Source organism: Myxine glutinosa, chromosome 7 (genome assembly GCF_964187855.1).
Source record: "Myxine glutinosa chromosome 7, kmMyxGlut1.1, whole genome shotgun sequence".
NCBI classification, from domain to species: domain Eukaryota; kingdom Metazoa; phylum Chordata; class Myxini; order Myxiniformes; family Myxinidae; genus Myxine; species Myxine glutinosa.
This window is the reverse complement of record NC_136267.1, coordinates 56,862,424-56,881,990: the sequence shown is the minus strand read 5'-3', so window position 1 is coordinate 56,881,990 and position 19,567 is coordinate 56,862,424. Positions and strand designations below refer to the sequence as shown.

The window sequence follows — 19,567 nt, the reverse complement described above, 5'->3', positions numbered from 1 at the left end:
CAGCGCTGCAGCGATATGGGCAATGTGTGTCCCCATTAATAATGCTCCCTTTGGGCTGTAAGGATGAACGTGTCAGTCACGTGATGAGTTTCCGTAGGCAGGTCTTTATGGTTCTCAAAAAGGAATATCCCTCCTTGAATGTTGCTTTAAAATTCACGACAAATGGCCGTGATTATCAAGTATACATCACCACCGACACCCTAAAGTGCTTTGGTTGTGGTGCAGTGGGACATATGAAACGGTTTTGCCGCAATCAGAAGGAACAGCCTAACATGGTCGAAACGGGAAACAATGACTCGCAGATTAATGTTAACGTTTCCTGCTCGACAAATGTGCAGGATAAACCAGGTAAACAAGTGGACACGCCCCCTCCCGTTGAACCAATGGACAGCGCAAATGAGGGGTTTGTCACCGTTTCCAAAGTAAAAAAACGTAAATCGGCTGTAAGAAGTGCGTCACCTTCTGGGAAAAGGCAAATCAGTGAAAACTCCATCACTGGATTTCAATGTGAAAACAGGTTTGCCTTATTGGAGGAAAAGGACACCTCCACTAGTACAAACATCATCAAGGAAAAAGTGGATTCTAACTTTCCAATCCCAGTGAGTGTCGCTGATCCTTCAGACAGTGTCATCTCACACGAGGACGTTCATTGTGCAGCTTCCTCCTGTCAATCGCAAGAGGAGGAAAAGCACTTAAAATCTCCCCCTAAAAAAGGAATAAATGAGGAAAATAAGGGCACAGAGAGAATAAAAGAGGATAATTTAAATCCACTGGAGGAGAGTGACATCCTTGAATCGAGCATGGTGGTCATGTCACAAACATGCTTGGAGCCCCCCACCTCGCATCCCGAAGAAGTTTCAAATGTGACTCTGGCACAAAACGTTCCTGAAGAAGTTTACTTTATTGAAACTGAGCAATCATGTGATGTGCGCCAGGAAGCTGAAACACCAATTGATTCCCCATATGAGGAATCTGATGGTGAGGGTCAAGAGGAGTCCTCTCAGATTCTAAAGGCTGTAAACAGCCCTTCGGATGACGAGCTTCAGGACTTTTTGAGAGATTCCTATCGGAAAAGGAACATTGAACTGAAAGATCATTTCCCTGATCTGCAGATGTTGATTTTTAAATTGAAGGAAATTGTGCACAACCCTGACACTCCAAATTTCACTGATGCTCAGAAGCACCGGCTAAGAAAAATGATCCAGAAAGCTCGGCAGGAGCTTCGTAAATGAGGTCCCCATGGGTTTTTTGATCTATTTAGTTATTTATCTTCTTTCTTTTTCCGAAAGAATGAGTGTTAGTTTTGGTAGTCTAAACATTAACGGTGGTGTTAGTTTAGAACGCAAAGTTCAGGTAAAAGATCTGACCCGGCGTTTGCACCTGGATGTCTTGTTACTGCAAGAAACGCATGGAGATCTGAATGGCCAAGCCCAATGGAGAAGGCTAATGAAGGGCCAGTGGTTCTTCAGTGATATCAATTGTCTCACTGCTGGAATTGCTTTCTTTGTCTCCTCCTCATTAACACTCACACAAGTTCAATATAATGAAATAATTCCCGGACATCTGGCTTGTCTTCAATTCACTGCCAATAATCAAATCTTTGTTTTTGTAAACATATATGCCCCCTGTAAGAATGCTGAAAGGCAAAACTTCTTTCTAAAGCTAGAAGATCTTCTGAGTACAATTGACTTAAATTGCTCTTTTATAATGAGTGGCGACTTCAACTGCACTCTTGACCCTGCGTTAGATAGAAACAGTGCGGAGCCACATCCTAGATCTGCCATACCTTTGGAGAAAATCATCAAGACGACGGGATTAATAGATGTCTGGCGTATTCAGCACCCTATGCAACGGCAGTTTACTTGGTCTAGATGTACGTCTCAGATGCACACACTAGCCAGGTTAGACAGAATTTATGTCAATACTGTAATGCTTGACAAGATATTGAAATCTGATATTGTGCCTTCTCTTTTTTCTGATCACCTGGCTGTAACCTTGTCCTTTAAGCTTGCTCTGCAGCAACATGGCAGCCCATATTGGAAGTTCAATGTCATGTTGCTGGAAAATGCTGCTTTTTGTGAAGCTTTCAAAGTGTTTTGGATTAGCCTCAAAGAAAGAAAGAATAATTTTGATAACCCGATATTGTGGTGGGACTACGCAAAGGCGCAGATCGCTGTCTTTTGCCAACAGTTTAATTACTTCTCTTCTTTCAGTGTAAAAAGGGAGAGGTTCACACTAGAAAAGGAAATAATGAAGTTGCAAACTGATGTGGCAAATAGCCCCAATAGAACAAATAATCATTTGCTTATGGAAAAGAAGACTCTACTAAACAGCCTGGTCGAATACCAAGCAAAAGGTGCAATGGTCCGTCTACGGATGGATCAGCTATATAATTTAGATGCACCGACCAAATTTTTTTTCCATTTTGATAAAAAGACTACCAATCAAAGGCAAATTGAAACCTTAAAGCTCTCAACTGGTAACACTGTGACGTCACAAGATAATATAAAGAGGGAGGTCTATAACTTCTTTTCAGACCTGTTTATGGCAAATGATGTTGACGATGGCTCAATAAGTTACTTCACATCTGACTTACCCATGCTAAGTGCTGCTCAAAGGGATCAGCTTGGCTCCTTACTTTCCTTGGAAGAGCTTACACTTTCCCTTGCTTCTTTACCTACGGGTAAATCTCCTGGGTTGGACGGCCTCCCAATAGAGTTTTATAAATCCTTTTGGCCCTTATTAGGCCCAGAACTATTGGAGGTCTTTAATAGTTCATTACGTTGTGGTGACTTGCCGATGAGCTGCCGTAGAGCAGTCATTAGTCTATTACCAAAGAAAGGAGACCCTCAGCTCATTGATAATTGGCGTCCAATCTCTCTCCTAACTTCAGATTATAAAATATTTTCTAAAGTTCTAGCTCGACGCATCGCCCCACTCCTAGAATCGTTGATTCAAAGTGATCAGTCTTTCTGTATCCCTAACCGACAGATACACGACAACATTTTTTTATTAAGAGATCTTTGGGATGTGTGTAAAATAAAAAATGACAATCTTGGTTTGATTGTGCTTGACCAAGAGAAGGCTTTTGACCGTGTAAGTCATGTATATCTTTTCAAGGTGCTGGAGTGTTTTGGACTTGGTCCTGTTTTTCTTTCCATGGTAAAACTGCTCTATAATGGCATTTCCTCAATACTCAGAGTAAACTCTGAGCTAACTTCACCTGTAAAGGTTGGAAGGGGTATCCGTCAGGGATGTCCTTTATCTGGTATTCTGTACTCTTTAACCATTGAGCCTCTTTTAATCAAAGTCCGCAGCATCCTAACCGGATGCAAAAATTTGCTCACAAGGCCTGTGAAAGTCTCTGCATATGCTGACGATATTTGCGCCATCGTACATAATAGTGATGAGATAAAGAAACTGGTGGATTGCTTGGACTATTATGGTTCAGCTTCTTCAGCTTTGGTAAACTGGAACAAGTGCCAGGCGATGTGGATGGGCCCATGCCAGCGCCCTATGCCTGTCCTCCCGAAACACCTCACCTGGTCCCTCAACGGAATGAAGTACCTTGGTGTTTACATCGGTGATGAAGCAACACAAGCGAAAAATTGGGAGGGTCTCGCTGACTCTCTCGAACAAAAGCTGCGGAAATGGAAAGGTTTGCTGGCTTTGCTTTCATACCGGGGACGAGTCCTGGTCATAAACAACCTAGCAGCATCTATACTGTGGCACAGAATCAAAGCCATTCCACCTCCTGAACGCTTTCTGCTGAATATACAGAAGACAATAATAAACTTCTTCTGGAGTGGAAAACATTGGCTTCGTCCAGAGATCTTGAATCTTCCCTTAGAGGAAGGTGGGCATGGTCTTGTGGACATCGTATGCAGGGCTATGGCATTTGGCATTGCCTCAATCTGGCGGCTTCTCTATGGTCCATCAGACCTAGCCTGGAGGTCCACTGCTCTCCTCCTCCTCCGTCAAGCCGGCATGCTAGACTATTCATTTGGTCTATTCCTAATGAACATGAAATGTATTGATCTGTCCTTGCTTCCACCATTTTACAATATAATTTTGAATGCTTGGCGTGTTTTCATGGTCGACCATGATTATGTTTCCTACACCCAAGAGATGTTTTTCAGAGAGCCTCTTTTCTACAACTCTCTCTTCAAAAGAATAAGAACGGAACGCTCTTTTATTGATTATTTTGTTCAGAATGGTGTCCATCACGTTGCTGATCTAATGATTGAGACAAGGACATGGTTAAGTGCTGCAGCACTTGCAAATAAAGTTGGCATGCGGTCAAACCGCATAATATCTGCTGTGCTATGCGAAATACTTAGCGTATATCGCAAAGTTAAGGTGCACTGGGAGCAATCTCCTCGCACTGGTGATGGCCTAATTGTTTGTGAGCCAAGCCTCTGTTTCCCAAATTTAGAAGTCACCCCCAATGTAATGAATTGTGGCACAATAATAAAATATTTACCAAAAATACGTTTTGGATCTGCAGGTCTGGAAAATCGTGCAATATACCAGGCCTGTGTCAAAGCAATCCGGCCCTCCTTAGGAACTTGGCAGTCAAGGAAGTGGCACAATTGCTTGCCTACAGAATACCCCTTCCAACCTAACTGGAAAGCCTATTATCACATACTTATTCCAAAGAAAACTGCCGACCTGTCGTGGAGGTTGGCACATTGGGTATTACCCACCAATAAGCTCTTGCATGTTTTTTCTTCGGAAATATCTGAGCATTGTCCCTTCTGTGGTGCTCTTGAGACCGTGTCACATGCTTATGTTGAATGTGCACGCTTGATTCCTTTATTTGGTTTGCTGCATGAAATGTGCATGAAGCTTTCTTTAAACTTTACTTTGAATTCTTTCATTTTTTGCTTTGCCTCAAACACACACCAAATAGAAGTGGCCCTAGCGAACTTTCTCGTTGCCATGGCAAAGAAAGCAATATATCGCACGAGGAAAATGCAAATTGAAAATCCTACAAGATGTACAGATAACCTCCCGGCCTGTTTTAAAGGACTTGTTTTTGCCCGGATTAAAACAGAATTTGGTTTCTATACATATATGGATAAAGTATTGATCTTCAAAAGTATATGGGCATTGAATAATGCACTTTGCTCTGTGCAAAATGGTGTGCTGATCACAGATTGATCACTCCTCAAGCACGATATGATTTCTTTGTGAGGAGCAAAACACTTTATTATTTTTTTCCTGTTCCCTTTCTTGATGTACTAATGGTCTTCATGTAAATGTTCCCTTTTAAATGGTTTTGCTTGTTTTTTTACCTCTGATTTGTGAAATGCTTTGTGAAATGGTTGTATTTATACGTTTTACAAAATATACTTTTTGATATTTTTGTAATAAAAGGATGTAAAAGTCAAGTCTCCCTCTTTCCCTCTCTCTCTCTCTTTCCCTCTCTCTCTCTCTTTCCCTCTCGCTCTCTCTTTCCCTCTCGCTCTCTCTTTCCCTCTCTCTCTCTCTTTCCCTCTCTCTCTCTCTCTCTTTCCCTCTCTCTCTCTCTTTCCCTCTCTCTCTCTCTCTTTCCCTCTCTCTCTCTCTTTCCCTCTCTCTCTCTCTCTTTCCCTCTCTCTCTCTCTCTTTCCCTCTCTCTCTCTCTTTCCCTCTCTCTCTCTCTTTCCCTCTCTCTCTCTGTTTCCCTCTCTCTCTCTCTTTCCCTCTCTCTCTCTCTTTCCCTCTCTCTCTCTCTTTCCCTCTCTCTCTCTCTCTTTCCCTCTCTCTCTCTCTTTCCCTCTCTCTCTCTCTTTCCCTCTCTCTCTCTCTTTCCCTCTCTCTCTCTCTTTCCCTCTCTCTCTCTCTTTCCCTCTCTCTCTCTCTTTCCCTCTCTCTCTCTTTCCCTCTCTCTCTCTCTTTCCCTCTCTCTCTCTCTTTCCCTCTCTCTCTCTTTCCCTCTCTCTCTCTCTCTTTCCCTCTCTCTCTCTCTTTCCCTCTTTCTCTCTTTCCCTCTCTGCATTCGTGTCAAGGTCTACTTTCTAATTTTCATTCACATTTTGCGTGACCTTGACTACAACAACAAACAACAGGCATTTTAAGGCCATTTTCCCTGCTAGAGCGGGGGTTAGCCCGCTTGTCAGGATTGAAAGGACATGTTCCACTTGTTTGACCAGTCTGTGATTTTGTCCAGGACTGCAGACAGTGAGGAGGCTGCAAACTGACGATCTGAGGGATGAGGAATGGAGCGGCAGAGTGTGGAGTCATCAGCAAAGAGATAGAGAGGATTTTCAAGAGAGTCAGAGAGATTGATGAAGACCAGAAAATGCACAGGGCCCAGAACACTGCCTTGGGGAACTCCAGCCTGAACAGGAAGGGGAGATGAGAGAAACCCATTCAGGGCCACACGTTGACTACGACTCGAGTGGAAGTCCCCCAGCCATGCGTGGAGATTTCCATGGATACCAAAAGAGGAGAGTTTCGTGAGCAGAGCGGGGTATAGACCGTATCGAAGGCATGTGATATGTCAAGGGAAAAAAAAATATGAATGATCGTTTTAAGGCCATTTTCCCCACTAGAGCGGGGGTTGGCCTTGCAGGCCCCATGACAATCATGGTTCCCTGTTTTGAGGCAATGTTTTTATGGCCGGATGCCCTTCCTGACGCCAACCCTTAGTCGCCTCTTACGATACGCAGGGTACGGTGTACCTATTCTAAACCGGGGTACACACCGGGATCATTCATGTGATATGTCAAGGGAGACACCTCTAATTTCCTTTTTGGCATTGAGGACCTTCATCCATTGTTGAGACAGCAGTAGCAGCATGTCCAGAGTAGAGTGACCTGGTCTGAAACCAAATTGATGATCAGAGATCAAGCCATTGGAGAAGAGGAAGGATTTCATATCCAAAGCAATGATGGATTCCATGACTATGCTGATAATTGGGACAAGGCTGATTGGTCGTTGCAAGGATCTGTTTTTGCACATTTTTTGTGTAAAGAGGTGATGTTGGCTGATTTCCAAGCTGATGGCAGATGACCTTGAACAAAAGAGAGGGTGAAGAGAACAGAGAGAGGGAGTGAAAGAGCGGCAGAACAGGATTTTAGGACCCGTGGGCTGATGCCGTCAGGTCCAGTTGCAGAATCAGAGTCGAGGGTTGACAGAAACTTTTCCACCTTGTCAGGAGGAAAGGACACAGAGTCAAGGTGCAGCTGGGTATGACTGTGTACGGTGGGTACAGAGAGGGATGGGTTTGGGACACAAGATTTAGAGGCAAACACAGAGTTGAGGCATTCAGCTTTTTCATGTGCGGAGTCAGATGTGTAGCCATTTGAGGTAAGGGAGGGGTTGGAGGGGGGAACAAACACCACAAACAGATTTGACCAGAAGCCACCAGGATTTGGAAGCGGGAGACATATTTGAGAGTTCGGTCTTGAGAATGGAGAGATATTGTTTCCTGGCTCTCCTGAGGGTAGACACTAGGGCTGTCAACCGATCCGAGACCGGGACGAAACCCCGGCGGTTTCGGCTTTCGAGACGGTCTCGGGACGGTCCCGAGATAAATTGACTGACGCAATTTCTCGGTAAAAAAAATCCAGGTTAAAATTCCAACTTCTTGCAGATATTTTCCATAATAGAGGCATTTATTGAGCCTTGCTTTCATTACTCTGCTTCTGCACAAGCATCATTTTTCGCAAGTGCAGCTGAACTGACACAAACGATGATAGATAAAGTGAACTCTCTGTTCCAGGATTTTCCCCTTGTCAACAAACAATGCACTTCTTAAGTCATATTTATAAGCCTATAATGCATTTCGGATTGTACACGTTGTAGAGGTTAACTTATTCACATGTCGCGGTTAACTTATTCACTTGTCGCGGTTAACTTATCCGCATGTGACGGTTACCATTACGAATGTTTGGTCGAACCCATGCACACGGACGTTTGGTTGTGTCGTCATGATGCACGCGCTGCTGTTGGAGCCACGCCCTCCGAAGAGGGTTCTTGGTTTTATATAAGCCGTTACGACTTCCGTTCGCTAGCAGATGCTGGAGATACCTGTACAATAAACAACCTTTTGTACCTAACGAAATGGCCTCTTCTTATCGTCTTCGGCAACCGCTAAAACGTAATATATAAAGTACACTATATTTCCTGACATCGCTTTTCGCTCTGCTTTATGTTGTCATTATCCATCGTGTTAGACTGAAAAAATGAGTTTAATGTTCGTTTTGTACGAATTAACTTCAAGATTCCAGAATGAGTTCACATTCAAACTTTTCAATGGCTTTTTTAGTTAATTTGTTTCTATCTTGGCGTTTAAGATAACGAATATGATAAGACAGCATGGCGATAACAATTGTGAAAAGATAAGGACTCGGGCCTGGCGGGGGGGGGGGGGTGGGGGGGGGGGTTTGGTTTGACGGTTTGAATGTGAAAGTATTTTGGTTATCTTATCTCCACTTTAGGCCTGATAAATTGATTACGTTTACTTTAGTCACAGAGTCAAAATAAGGAGGGGGGGCGGGGGGGGGTGGTGATCACTACACTGCCTGCTTTATAATTTACAAGCAGAAGTACCCGGCATTGCCGGGCGGGGGAGGGGAGGGGGGACGGGGGGGGGGGGGGGCGAGCCCCTTGGCAAAGCGAGCGATTTTTTTTTTTCATAGCGTCATTCCGTCATAGCGTCGGAATTTAAGTACTCAACATCAGAAATGAATTTTTTTCATTGTTGTTTATATATTGTAATGAAATTCCATTATTTCTGAAGCCTTATTATTATTATTATTATTTTTATTTTTTTTATGTATTACTTTGTCAGGAACCGAGCCGAGCCGAGATCCCGTTATGAAAATTGAAAATTTATCGAGACGGTTCCGAGACGGGATTTGAATCTAGCGAACAGCACTAGTAGACACACACTTGTTTCGGTCTTTGTGAAAGGAAATGAGATTTCCTTCCATGGGATTTGCTTTCCAGGAGGCGAAGGCAAGATGTTTCTGGGCAACAGCATCACCACAAGATTCCGTGTACCATGGACGGGAGGAAGTGTATGACAACTGAAGACGAGATGGGATAAATCTGTGCATGAGAGAGAGTAATTTACTTTGGAAGAATTCCCAGGATGAGTTGATTTCACAGGTGGTAGAGATGGGAGACCAGTCCAGATGATGTATGGCTGCTTGAAGACCGTGCCAGTTGGCCTGAGTGAAATGCCAGACTTGTCGACGCTGAGGAGGCTCTCTGAGAATGGTCAGAGAGATGTCCACTTTAACAAGCACATGATCAGATGAGCCGATTCGAGCAGAAGAAGAGCAGCAGACATTTGCAGGGAAGTTACGTTAGTCACAACCATGTCTAGAAGAGAAGATGCTCCTTTCACTGAGATCCGGGTCGGGAAATTGACAGATTGTGTCAGTCCCAGTGAGTCGCAGAAGTCCTTTGCTGAGGAGCCATGCCATGGCTGGTGAGAGAGGTACCCACACCCAGCGAACTGGCATGGTGACAATTGAAATCGCCACATATGAGGAAGTCCTTCGTCCTTACAGCTGTGCGCACTCTCTCGTACATTGTCATCACTACTCTGATCAACCATTCCTCCACTCCTAACTTCCTCAATGCCCATGTCACTACTTCGCGTGGAACCCTAACGAATGCTTTCTCCAAACAAACAAACCCAAGAAACAACTTCTTCCTTTTCTCCATGTACAGTGCATTCAGAAAGTATACAGACCCTTTCACTTTTTTCACATTTTGTTATGTTGCAGCCTTATGTTGAAATCGTTTAAATTCATTTTTTCCCTCATCAATCTGCACTCAATATCCCATAATGACAAAGAGAAAACAGGATTTTAGAAAGTTTTGCAAATTTATTAAAAAGAAAAAACTGAAATATCACATTGACATAAGTATTCAGACCCTTTGCTATGACACTTGAAATTTAGCTCAGGTGCCTCCCATTTCTCTTGATCATCTTTGAGATGTTTCTACACCTTGATTGGTGTCCATCTGTGGTAAATTCAATTGATTGGACATGATTTGGGAAGACACACACCTGTCTATATAAGGTCTCACAGCTGACAATGCATATCAGAGCAAAAACCAAGCCCTGAGGTCGAAGGAACTGCCTGTGGAGCTCAGAGACAGGATTGTGTCGAGGCACAGATCTGGGGAAGCCTACCAAAAAATTCTGCTGCATTGAAGGTTCCCAAGAGCACAAAAAAGAAAAAGAAAAAAAAAAAGAGCACAGTGGCCTCCATAATTCTTAAATGGAAGAAGTTTGGAACAACCAGGACTCATCCTCAAGCTGGCCGCCCGGCCAAACTGAGCATTCGGGGGAGAAGGGCCTTGGTAAGAGAGGTGACCAGGAACCTGATGGTCACTCTGGCTGAGCTCCAGAGATCCTGTGTGGAGATGGGAGAAACTTCCAGAAGGACAACCATCACTCCAACACTCCACCGATCTGGGCTTTATGGCAGAGTGGCCAGACGGAAGCCTCTCCTCAGTGAAAGACACATGAAAGCCCACTTGGAGTTTACAAAAAAGCACCGAAAGGACTCTCAGACTGTGAGAAACAAGATTCTGTGGACTGATGAAACCAGGATTGAACGGTTTGGCTCTTTGGCCAAATCAAAATTTGCACTACCGGGGGGGAAAGGGGAGGGGGAAGGAGGATGAGGATGCTGAGGATGCTGAAGAGCACTTACTGGAACGGATCCCACCAGCAGTCCCCAAACCTGCGGAAAATAAATCAACCATAAAACGGATTTAAAATGTACAAAAATAAGTTTATTCAAAGAAATGCCTGTACAAAATAAAACACGGTGAAACTAAATTTCCTTTATGGAGTGCTCCCGCAACAGACCCAACCACGGACATAGTGAAAGATAATGATATATAAAATGACTGTTTGCGGTTATTTCGTGCACTGAGCTCTGAGTACTGGTGGGGGGTTTTGTCAAGAATCGTCGGCCCCGAGTGCGCAGTCCGGACCTGGCTCCGTTATTGGCAGGAAGAAGGCTGCAGTCCGCTTGTTCGCGCACTGCTCGGCCTCACCGAGCGTCCTCTCACTGCTGGTCTTGTCGAGCGCGAAGCGAACAGGAGTCGTCGTGCAGCTCCTCGTTCCCAGCTCTTGGTTCGCAACTCGGCCTCCTCACAATCCCCAGCAAGGTCTCGGCACACTGTCGCCTGCACCGAGGTCCAGAACTGGAAGAAAGGGGCAGAATCGTTGGCGCACAACCGTCTCCACCAAAGTCCGGACCCAAGAGAGAAAATGTCTGCCGCACTAGTATTTTGTCCACGCTGCTCGAACATCATCCGTCCTCTTCACCAATCAGCCAGTCCCATCTTACTCATCCTTCCCTGTCACTCAAGAGCCCTGGCCAATCATGGCTCCATGGGGTGTGTCTTTGCGGATCTTTCGTCCTTTGTGTCTGTTCCAGTCGGGGTAATCAGCCCAAGTGCGTCATCTGGGTTTCCGGTTAGTTTTATTTTTAATGGTTCCATGAAATGCGTGATTTAAACTAGTGTCTAATGCGGTGCCATAAGAGACAAAGGGGTAATCACAGAGGGAACGACATACAACGGATAATTTACCCTTATTCCCTGAGCTAGTTAACATGCCCCGCCCCCTTGCAATGGGGACAAATATACAAGCTTAATCCGAACACATGGTCTACACAAGTACTTATTACATCAAGGTTTCTACACGACATTCGGAGCACCTACCTATACAAATCTACCTGGACTAAAGTATCCCTACCCCCACAAAAGTAACACAAAATATTCTATCGTATTTTACAAAATATACCAAAATAGGTATTTACTCTCTTCCCAAGACTACACCCACGATTTTGATGAAACCTGGACACACGATTTTGATGAAACCTGGCCACAAGCTGCATATCTGATGCATAATGAATGTTTATCGACAACAGCAAAATCTGCGGTCATTGGGGGAGGTGGGGTCTATGGGGGGTGGGGGGGGGGGGGGGGAAGACTTGGATTTTGGACTTGGCTTTACCCCTCCAAAATAGGTATTTTTTCTCTTCTCCGAAGCCACACACGTAATTTTGATGAAACTTCGCCACAAGATTCATCTTTAATGCCTGATGAAGGCTGTGGTTTATGGGTTGGAGAAGAGGGGGTGTGGGGGTGCTTGACCCCCCCCCTCTCGCCCCCCCCCCCCCAAAATTAGTATGTGCTCTCTTCTCTGAAACTACAAACACGATTTTGAGGAAACTTGACCACAAGCTTCATATCTGATGCCTAATTACGGACATTGCCCACATCAAAGTCTGGCGCTCATTAAGGTGAACTACGGGGGTGTTTTGAACCCCAAAATAGTTATTTGCTCTCCTCTCCGAAACTACACACAAAATTTAAATGAAACTTGTTTGCCACCTTCATTGCCCATGATGTACCAAAGTTTGTTCACGGCATTATAAATATCAGCGTCTCAGGGGTTCTGTGGGGTTTGAGTGATTGTTGCTCCTGATCCAGGTGAGCTTCAGGACATGCGGTCCAATTTTTTTTGAGATCGCAAGAGGCCAAAAAAGGACAGCATAAGCCAAATTTATAAAACTAGGGCGTGCCCGTACGTGGGTGCAAAAAAACATGCGTGCAAACAACAACAACAAAAAAAAACTTTGAAACCACGTGGCAGGTAACGACCACAGAACCCCCCCCCCCCCCCTCTATTTACATGAAATGGTTTGGTCCATTCGCAAAGCCAAAGCGAACGGCTTGCGAGTACGGTAGAACCCCCCCCCCCCCCCCCTCTATTTACATGAAATGGTTTGGTCCATTCGACAAAGCCAAAGCGAACGGCTTGCGAGTACGGTGACCATACCTTGGGAACCACTTGTCCGATTAATTTCAAACCTTGAAAAGGCACATCCTCGGGTCCCCAGCAATATACCTGGCAAGTTTCAAGTATATCGGACCCGTGGTTGTCGAGAAACAGCGGTCACAGACAAACACACACACACACACACAGAGACACACACACATACACACAGAGAGATTACTGGAATTATAGATAGATTGTCAATTGTCATCCCATTGACTTGAAATTTGAAGAGGATTTGCATATCAAGCCACTGAATTCAACCACCAATTATTTTTTAGGTAAGCATTGGCCAAAAGGTCAACATCTCGAAAAGTTGTGGACAGATTCGGAGAAAACTTGCTGGACAGGTGGTTGGTTGTGCGACAAGGAAGACATGATTCAATTTTGATGAATATCCAAATCCGGATCTGGATCAGAGAATTTTTAAAAGTGATTCTTCACCATTGAGTAATAGGGCTAAACCGATACAAAAACATTATCTCAAAAAGTTGTGGATAGATTCGGACTAAACTTGGTCGACAGGTTGTGTGTGACAAGGACGATTTGATTCGATTTTGGTGAGGAACTGGATACGAGATTTCAAAAAAATCTGAAGTGACTTCACCATTGAGTGTGGGGCCAAAAACTATATATACCATATATTTCAAAGAATTTGGACGGATTATGACAAAACTAGGTGAATGAGTTGGGTAGGTGACAAGAACAAGCCAATTTGATTTTGGTTCAGGTCTGGATCCAGATCCACCCCATCAGTGGGATGCAAAACGTGCATTGTTCAGTCTGGTGGAGGTTTGCGCTCTATCGAGTGCCGTTCTAGTTTACATCTGCCGTTATGTATTGTCAGAAGTCCAAAATCCAAGTTTGACTACTGTGTGTAAGTTATCTATTTTTCTGTGTTTATTTTACTTCACAAACTCCATACGTTCTTAATTTGAAAACCTTATACAGACTTGTATCATATATTCAATTTATTATTATTATTATTTTTTCAATCTGCAGGCTTGTATCATATAGAGGAGCATTTGCCAACATCGGGCACAGTGGTTCTTTATTCCTGTTCACTATGCAACACCAGAGGTACTCTGCATGCCATTACTGTGTTGGCCCACGTCGCTGGATTCAACCACCGTCTCACCTTCCTGGTATGTTTCTGTGTTCATGTATATGCTCGAAAACATTTTCAAAAGTAATTGTTGTTGTTGTTGTTGTTGTTGTTGTTGTTGTATACCCCCGGACAGTTCTCTCAAACAAGCCCGTGCAAGGAGACAGCCGATTGTTCTCGCAGGAGCGATTTTGCACCATTATTAACAACTCTAGTGACCACAACTATCAAGGATGCCTCCTTGTGGTGGTTGTACACCCCAACAAATGTTGGGGGCCAAATTCTCCACATTTTTCCCTACTGCCCGGATTCGTTAGGGCAGCACGGTCACGGTCAGAGTGCCGATAGTTCCCCGTTGACCAGCCCTCTCCTTCTTGTCTCTCTCTCTCTCTCTCTCTCTCTCTCGTTCTCTCTCTCTCTGTCTCTGTCTCTGTCTCTTTCTCCGTCTCTGTCTCTTTCTCCGTCTTTCTCCATCTTTCTCCGTCTTTCTCCATCTTTCTCCGTCTTTCTCCATCTTTCTCTCCCTCCCCCTTCCCCTCTCCTCCTCTCTCCCTCCCCCTTCCCCTCTCCTCCTCTCTCCCTCCCCCTTCCCCTCTCCTCCTCTCTCCCTCCCCCTTCCCCTCTCCTCCTCTCTCCCTCCCCCTTCCCCTCTCCTCCTCTCTCCCTCCATCCCCCTCTCCCTCTCGGCCTCCCTTTCTCTAACTCTGTCGTAGCCCTGACTTCATGAAAGCAGGGATACACCATCCCTGATTAGGGGATCTCTGGGTCGCTCCTGCAAGATTGATCAGCTGTCTCCGTGCTGCAGGCTTGTTCGAGAGACCTGTTCGGGGCTATACAACAACAACAACTCTGGTGACCTTGTTTTGTGGGGCCTGGTGGTACATGTTGTGGCTCGGATGACACATGACTAACAAGAACAGCACTCGGAAGAGCGCATTCCTCCATCAGGTTGAACAGTTTATGTTTTGTGTTCCACTGTTGTTCGGATCTTGATCCGGACCTGAACCAAAATTGAATGGACTTGCTCTTGTCACCTGACAAACTCATCCACCAAGATTTGTCATTCCTCCACAGCCTTTTGAAATACTCATACAAACGTTCCCGACGGGAGCGGTCGGAAGGACCATTCCTCTTTGGGTATATAGATTACATTAGATCTAGGATCGGGCCACGAGAATATCAGGGGTGTGTTTATTTACCACGTTTCTTGTAGAGAGCTTGCCAAATGGTTTCAGCATTCTCGCAAGCATTCCATTCAAAACCGTTGATAAGGAACAGCAGTTTTGGCAAGCAGTTTTGCTTTGTAACTAAACATACCCTGGGTTTTTTCCCCTTTCATTTTAGTGTTAAACAGCAGGAGTGACTTTCAAAAGGTAATCAAATGTGTTTGTGGTTTATAATATTTTTTACTTCTGGTAGGAGGTGCTCCCACCAAAATGGCATGATAAGCTGTTTATACACGTTAACATGGTGCCTGTTCAAGGAGGAAAAAACCCTTGGGGAGACGGGATATTATTCGCATTGATATTGTTTTATAATAACATTGATGTTATGCTATTATATTTAGTGTTGTTGTTACGTTTGTTATTAGCAGTTGGAAAACGCCACGATAGCTATCCTAACACGGATATACACCTCAACACACAACCCCATTGGTGGGGAAGACCCCTTTGGAGCGGTGGGGTGTGGGGGGTGGATGGCAAATGAATTTGCTACATCCTCCATTGTGTGACCCGTAGTCCACCTGCTAAGTTTGGTTGAGATTGGATAAGTAACGACCAAATGTATTGCGGTCAAACATTGTCAGACGGACAGACTGACACTATTGCAAATTTTAATATGATCATTTGATTTATCGTTTTTATCCCCATCTTTCAATGAAGAAGAATTACTTGGTCATCTTTTTTTCATTCTCATGTTCAGATCCAGATCTTCACCAAAATCGAATCAATTCATCCATGTTACACACCCAACCTGTCCACCAAGTTTCGTCACATTCCATCCATAACTTTGAGATATTCTGTTACATGTTGTTTTAGCCATATCTCTCAATGGTGAAGAATCACTTCAACAAGATCGAAAGTCTAACGGTGTCACAGCCGGGCTTGTTTGATACTTAAGTTGAAGAGGATAGTATGACCCGGATGGAGACACCAGTTGGCAAATAATGTAAGTATTAAATTATTTTGAAGTACTCAAAGTCTCTAAGCTGTCCATCACCATGGAAATTCTATTTTTACATATAGCCTACTTTTGTTGTTATGCATATATTAGTGAACTATGAAAGGTCCATTTAAAGTTTTTTTTAGTCCATTAAAAAATATATTTCAAAGCAACATTTTCTTGTGAGCTGTGGAAGAATTAAACATTCCAAATAGGTTCAACGTATAATTTATTCGTCCATCGAGCTGACAGAATTTTAAAAGGAAACTATATATAAATACGTGCACGGAGGGGGTTTAACACACACAAAATACTGTTGCGGATATGAGGACTGTATTTTTTTGATTGTGTGCTTTATTATTATTATTATTGTTTATTCTGCGCCCCCCTGCCTCCGGAGCTGTGTAAAGGTGAAAGGGCATCCCATAATTAGTCCACAAGCATACACGTCAGCCAATAATAGAATACCCCTGTTCGATAGTTATATCTTATTCTGTGTTTTAGAGTAAGGCTGTGTCTCCCATTAATTGAAGTACTCCATTGCACCAGTGAAAGAGAATAGATCCCCTTTCATTCCCATCCCCAAAATCTCCATTTCCTTTCACATCCCCTTTCGTCATTGCCGAGCCTCGATTGCCAATTACCTCCCCTCCAAAACCACCATTGAACAAGGGCTCGGGTCGGGGAAGAGGGGCGTGCCCGCCCGTCGTCATCAAGGGCGGAGCCAGAGGGTCGCATGACCAACCTGGGCCGAGGTGAGCACACCGATGGGCGTGTCCTGAAGGCCGGCGGCTTGATCGCTGGAGGCGCTATAAAGGCGCGCGCGCAAGAAGCGTTGAGGGAGTCAGTGGAGTCGGAGGTCAGTTGGTTGCGTTGGTTGCGTTGGGTCAGTCGGTGGTGAAGAGTCGGTGGTGAAGGTGGTCAGTGGTTGCGTTGGTTGCGGTGAGGAGTCGGTGGTGAGGAGTGAGTGGACCAAGAAAGAGTTGAGGGTTGGACCAGACAGTCAGACAAGTCCTGGGAAAGCAGCGGAGGCCACAGCAGCAACACCACCCAACAGCCACTTGGGGCCTGGACGGTGGTTTTGAGCAAGGCCGTGAAGGAACGGCGGCTGCTAAACGCGCCGATCGTGCTGCAGGACCCCCTTGGACCTTCCTCTCCCTCCAGCCATCCACCTCCTGCCTTTCCACCCTTCTTGTGTACGTGAGTTTGTTTTGTTTGTTCTGTCCCTGGGTTAATTAAGTCTGTATAAGCTAGTATTTGCACTGTGTCACCTGCGTCTTATGTGTTGTAAATAAACGTTTCTAAGCTGTCCATGACCATGGAAATTCTATTTTTACATATAGCCTACTTTTGTTGTTATGCATATATTCGTGAACAAAAAAAGGTCCATTTAAAAATTTTTTAGTCCATTAAAAAATATATTTCAAAGCAACATTTTCTTGTGAGCTGTGGAAGAATTAAACATTCCAAATAGGTTCAACGTATAATTTATTCGTCCATCGAGCTGACAAAATTTTAAAAGGAAACTATATATAAATACGTGCACGGAGGGGGTTTAACACACACATAATACAATCACATGACGACGCCTCTAGTTCAGCCCTTGGAAAGGTCAGAATATATACACGAGGTGAAGGGAAAATTCAGTCGGTGATAACTCGCCCACTCGTTGCGCAAGACATCATTTCAGTTGGTTCCTCTCATGTTGAGCTGAGGGATTTTAACGAAGTAAGAAGCAGATGTTTGAACTGATCTGGAGACACTGCAGACACTGATCTCTCATCTCTCACGAGCACTCACGAGCAACCGATCTCACACTCAGCTTTCCCCAACAAACTGTTTTTCAGGCAATTGGATGGTCTATAAGGCTCGGCATTATTTTACAAAGTCAAAATTCTCTTTTTGAAAAAGAAACATAGCTGAGTAATTTATTGAGCGTCCACAAATTTTCCCTTTTGTTCCTTCAGAACAATCTCGCTCCTTTTTTTTTCAGGTATCTTTAATTTCCTCATGATTCTCAGGAAAACTTATTTGAGCCAACTCCACATTCCTCTGCTTGATGCAGAGAACTCCAATTCAAATTGAATCTCTGGATTAGTTTTTCTGTCTACCTTCACGGGCCCCTCAAGACAAATGGGTGCTCAAATGTGTGTGTGAACTGACCCCAAGGTTCACGAGAAGCAGGTGCGACAAGTGGGCTGGGACTCTCCACCACACCCTTACCCAAGAAGCTGCCATCCAGACCACAGGCAATCTAATCCGAAAAGGAATTAATCCAAATTGAGTCCCCACATCAAGTTCACATCCACAAAACATCATTGGAAAGATTATTGTGGTCCTCTCAAAACTGCTAGTACTGCAACTCTTTGTTATCGTTAATTTCACCAAACTTGTTTTTATTATCTGTAGGTACCTAAAGTCAAACATCAGAATGACAAGCAGCTGAAAAATCAAACGAATAAGTATTTGCATACAAAAATATCACGAACAAGGGGAGGAACACTTATAGCACAAATATTAACCTATATCTTCTTCATCATGGTTGCACAAGGTTAGAAAGATATCCTCTCAAAGCATTTCCCAATTTAAATTTTAACTAAATGCAAAAATCCATTCATTTAAATCTAAATACTGATTGGAGCATGTCTCTTGCGAAGTTTTTGCAGCTTCTGCAGATTCTGTTACATTCAGGAAGTGAGACAAAGGGACGCCATCTCACAGGCAAAAAAAGAAAACTATCCTTCCTCCTCTCGGCTTTTTGCTCCACCTCGTTCGGAGGGTATTTGAACACATCGTCTTCCGGGTTGACCTTTTGGCAGCCCTCAGATGTTGCTTTCATGAGCCTGCACATGAAATGCTTGCACAATTCGGGTTCGTAAAACACCTAAAATGCCAGCATTTTAATCGCATCTATATCTCTATATATAAAGGAGTGTGTGTGTGTGTGTGTGTGTGTGTGTGTGTGTGTGTGTGTGTGTGTGTGTGTGTGTGTGTGTGTGTGTGTGTGTGTGTGTGTGTGTGTGTGTGTGCGTGCGTGCGGTCGGTCGGTCTGTCTCTGGATGGATGGATGGATGGATGGATGTCCGCTTATAACTCAAGAACTACACATCGGAGAAAAGTTTTAGACACAGATTCGGAATCAGCATAAAATCCTGGTGGTTATCGGCTACGTTTTATTTTAATATCAATGGTTTAAAAAACCGCGCCAGCTGCAATTCCATGGTGTAGTTTGTGGCGGCGCTATTGCCCCTTTCCGATCCCGCGGTTGCGCGTACGTACAGTATACTGTACGTACATATTTATATATTTTCAATGTGCTTTTTATTGTATTTTAAATTGTTTTTTAGCTTCTTTTATTGTTAATTTATGTACTATTGTATTTATTTTAAATATATTTTTAACGAAAACAAATGTTTTCACGTCCGTAGGAGTGACGTAAAGTCGCACATAATGACAAAATGTGCGCCATTTTTTCGCGCCAAGAATGAATA

The 19,567-nt window shown here is 44.0% G+C and overlaps 1 protein-coding gene across 8 annotated transcripts in view; it reads left to right on the top strand.

Annotated features, from left to right (window-relative positions):
* Positions 1 to 19,567, top strand: part of LOC137431270 (uncharacterized) — a 917,646-nt gene that overhangs the window by 598,921 nt on the left and 299,158 nt on the right. For 7 of the 8 annotated variants that reach the window (XM_078781781.1, XM_078781779.1, XM_078781782.1 and 4 more), the window contains one exon: positions 13,811 to 13,953. The exons of the other annotated variant lie outside the window; for it this stretch is intronic. In XM_078781781.1, the coding sequence (XP_078637907.1) occupies positions 13,811 to 13,953 (143 nt within the window). The remainder of the gene's footprint in view (positions 1 to 13,810; positions 13,954 to 19,567) is intronic. 8 annotated transcript variants of the gene reach the window in all.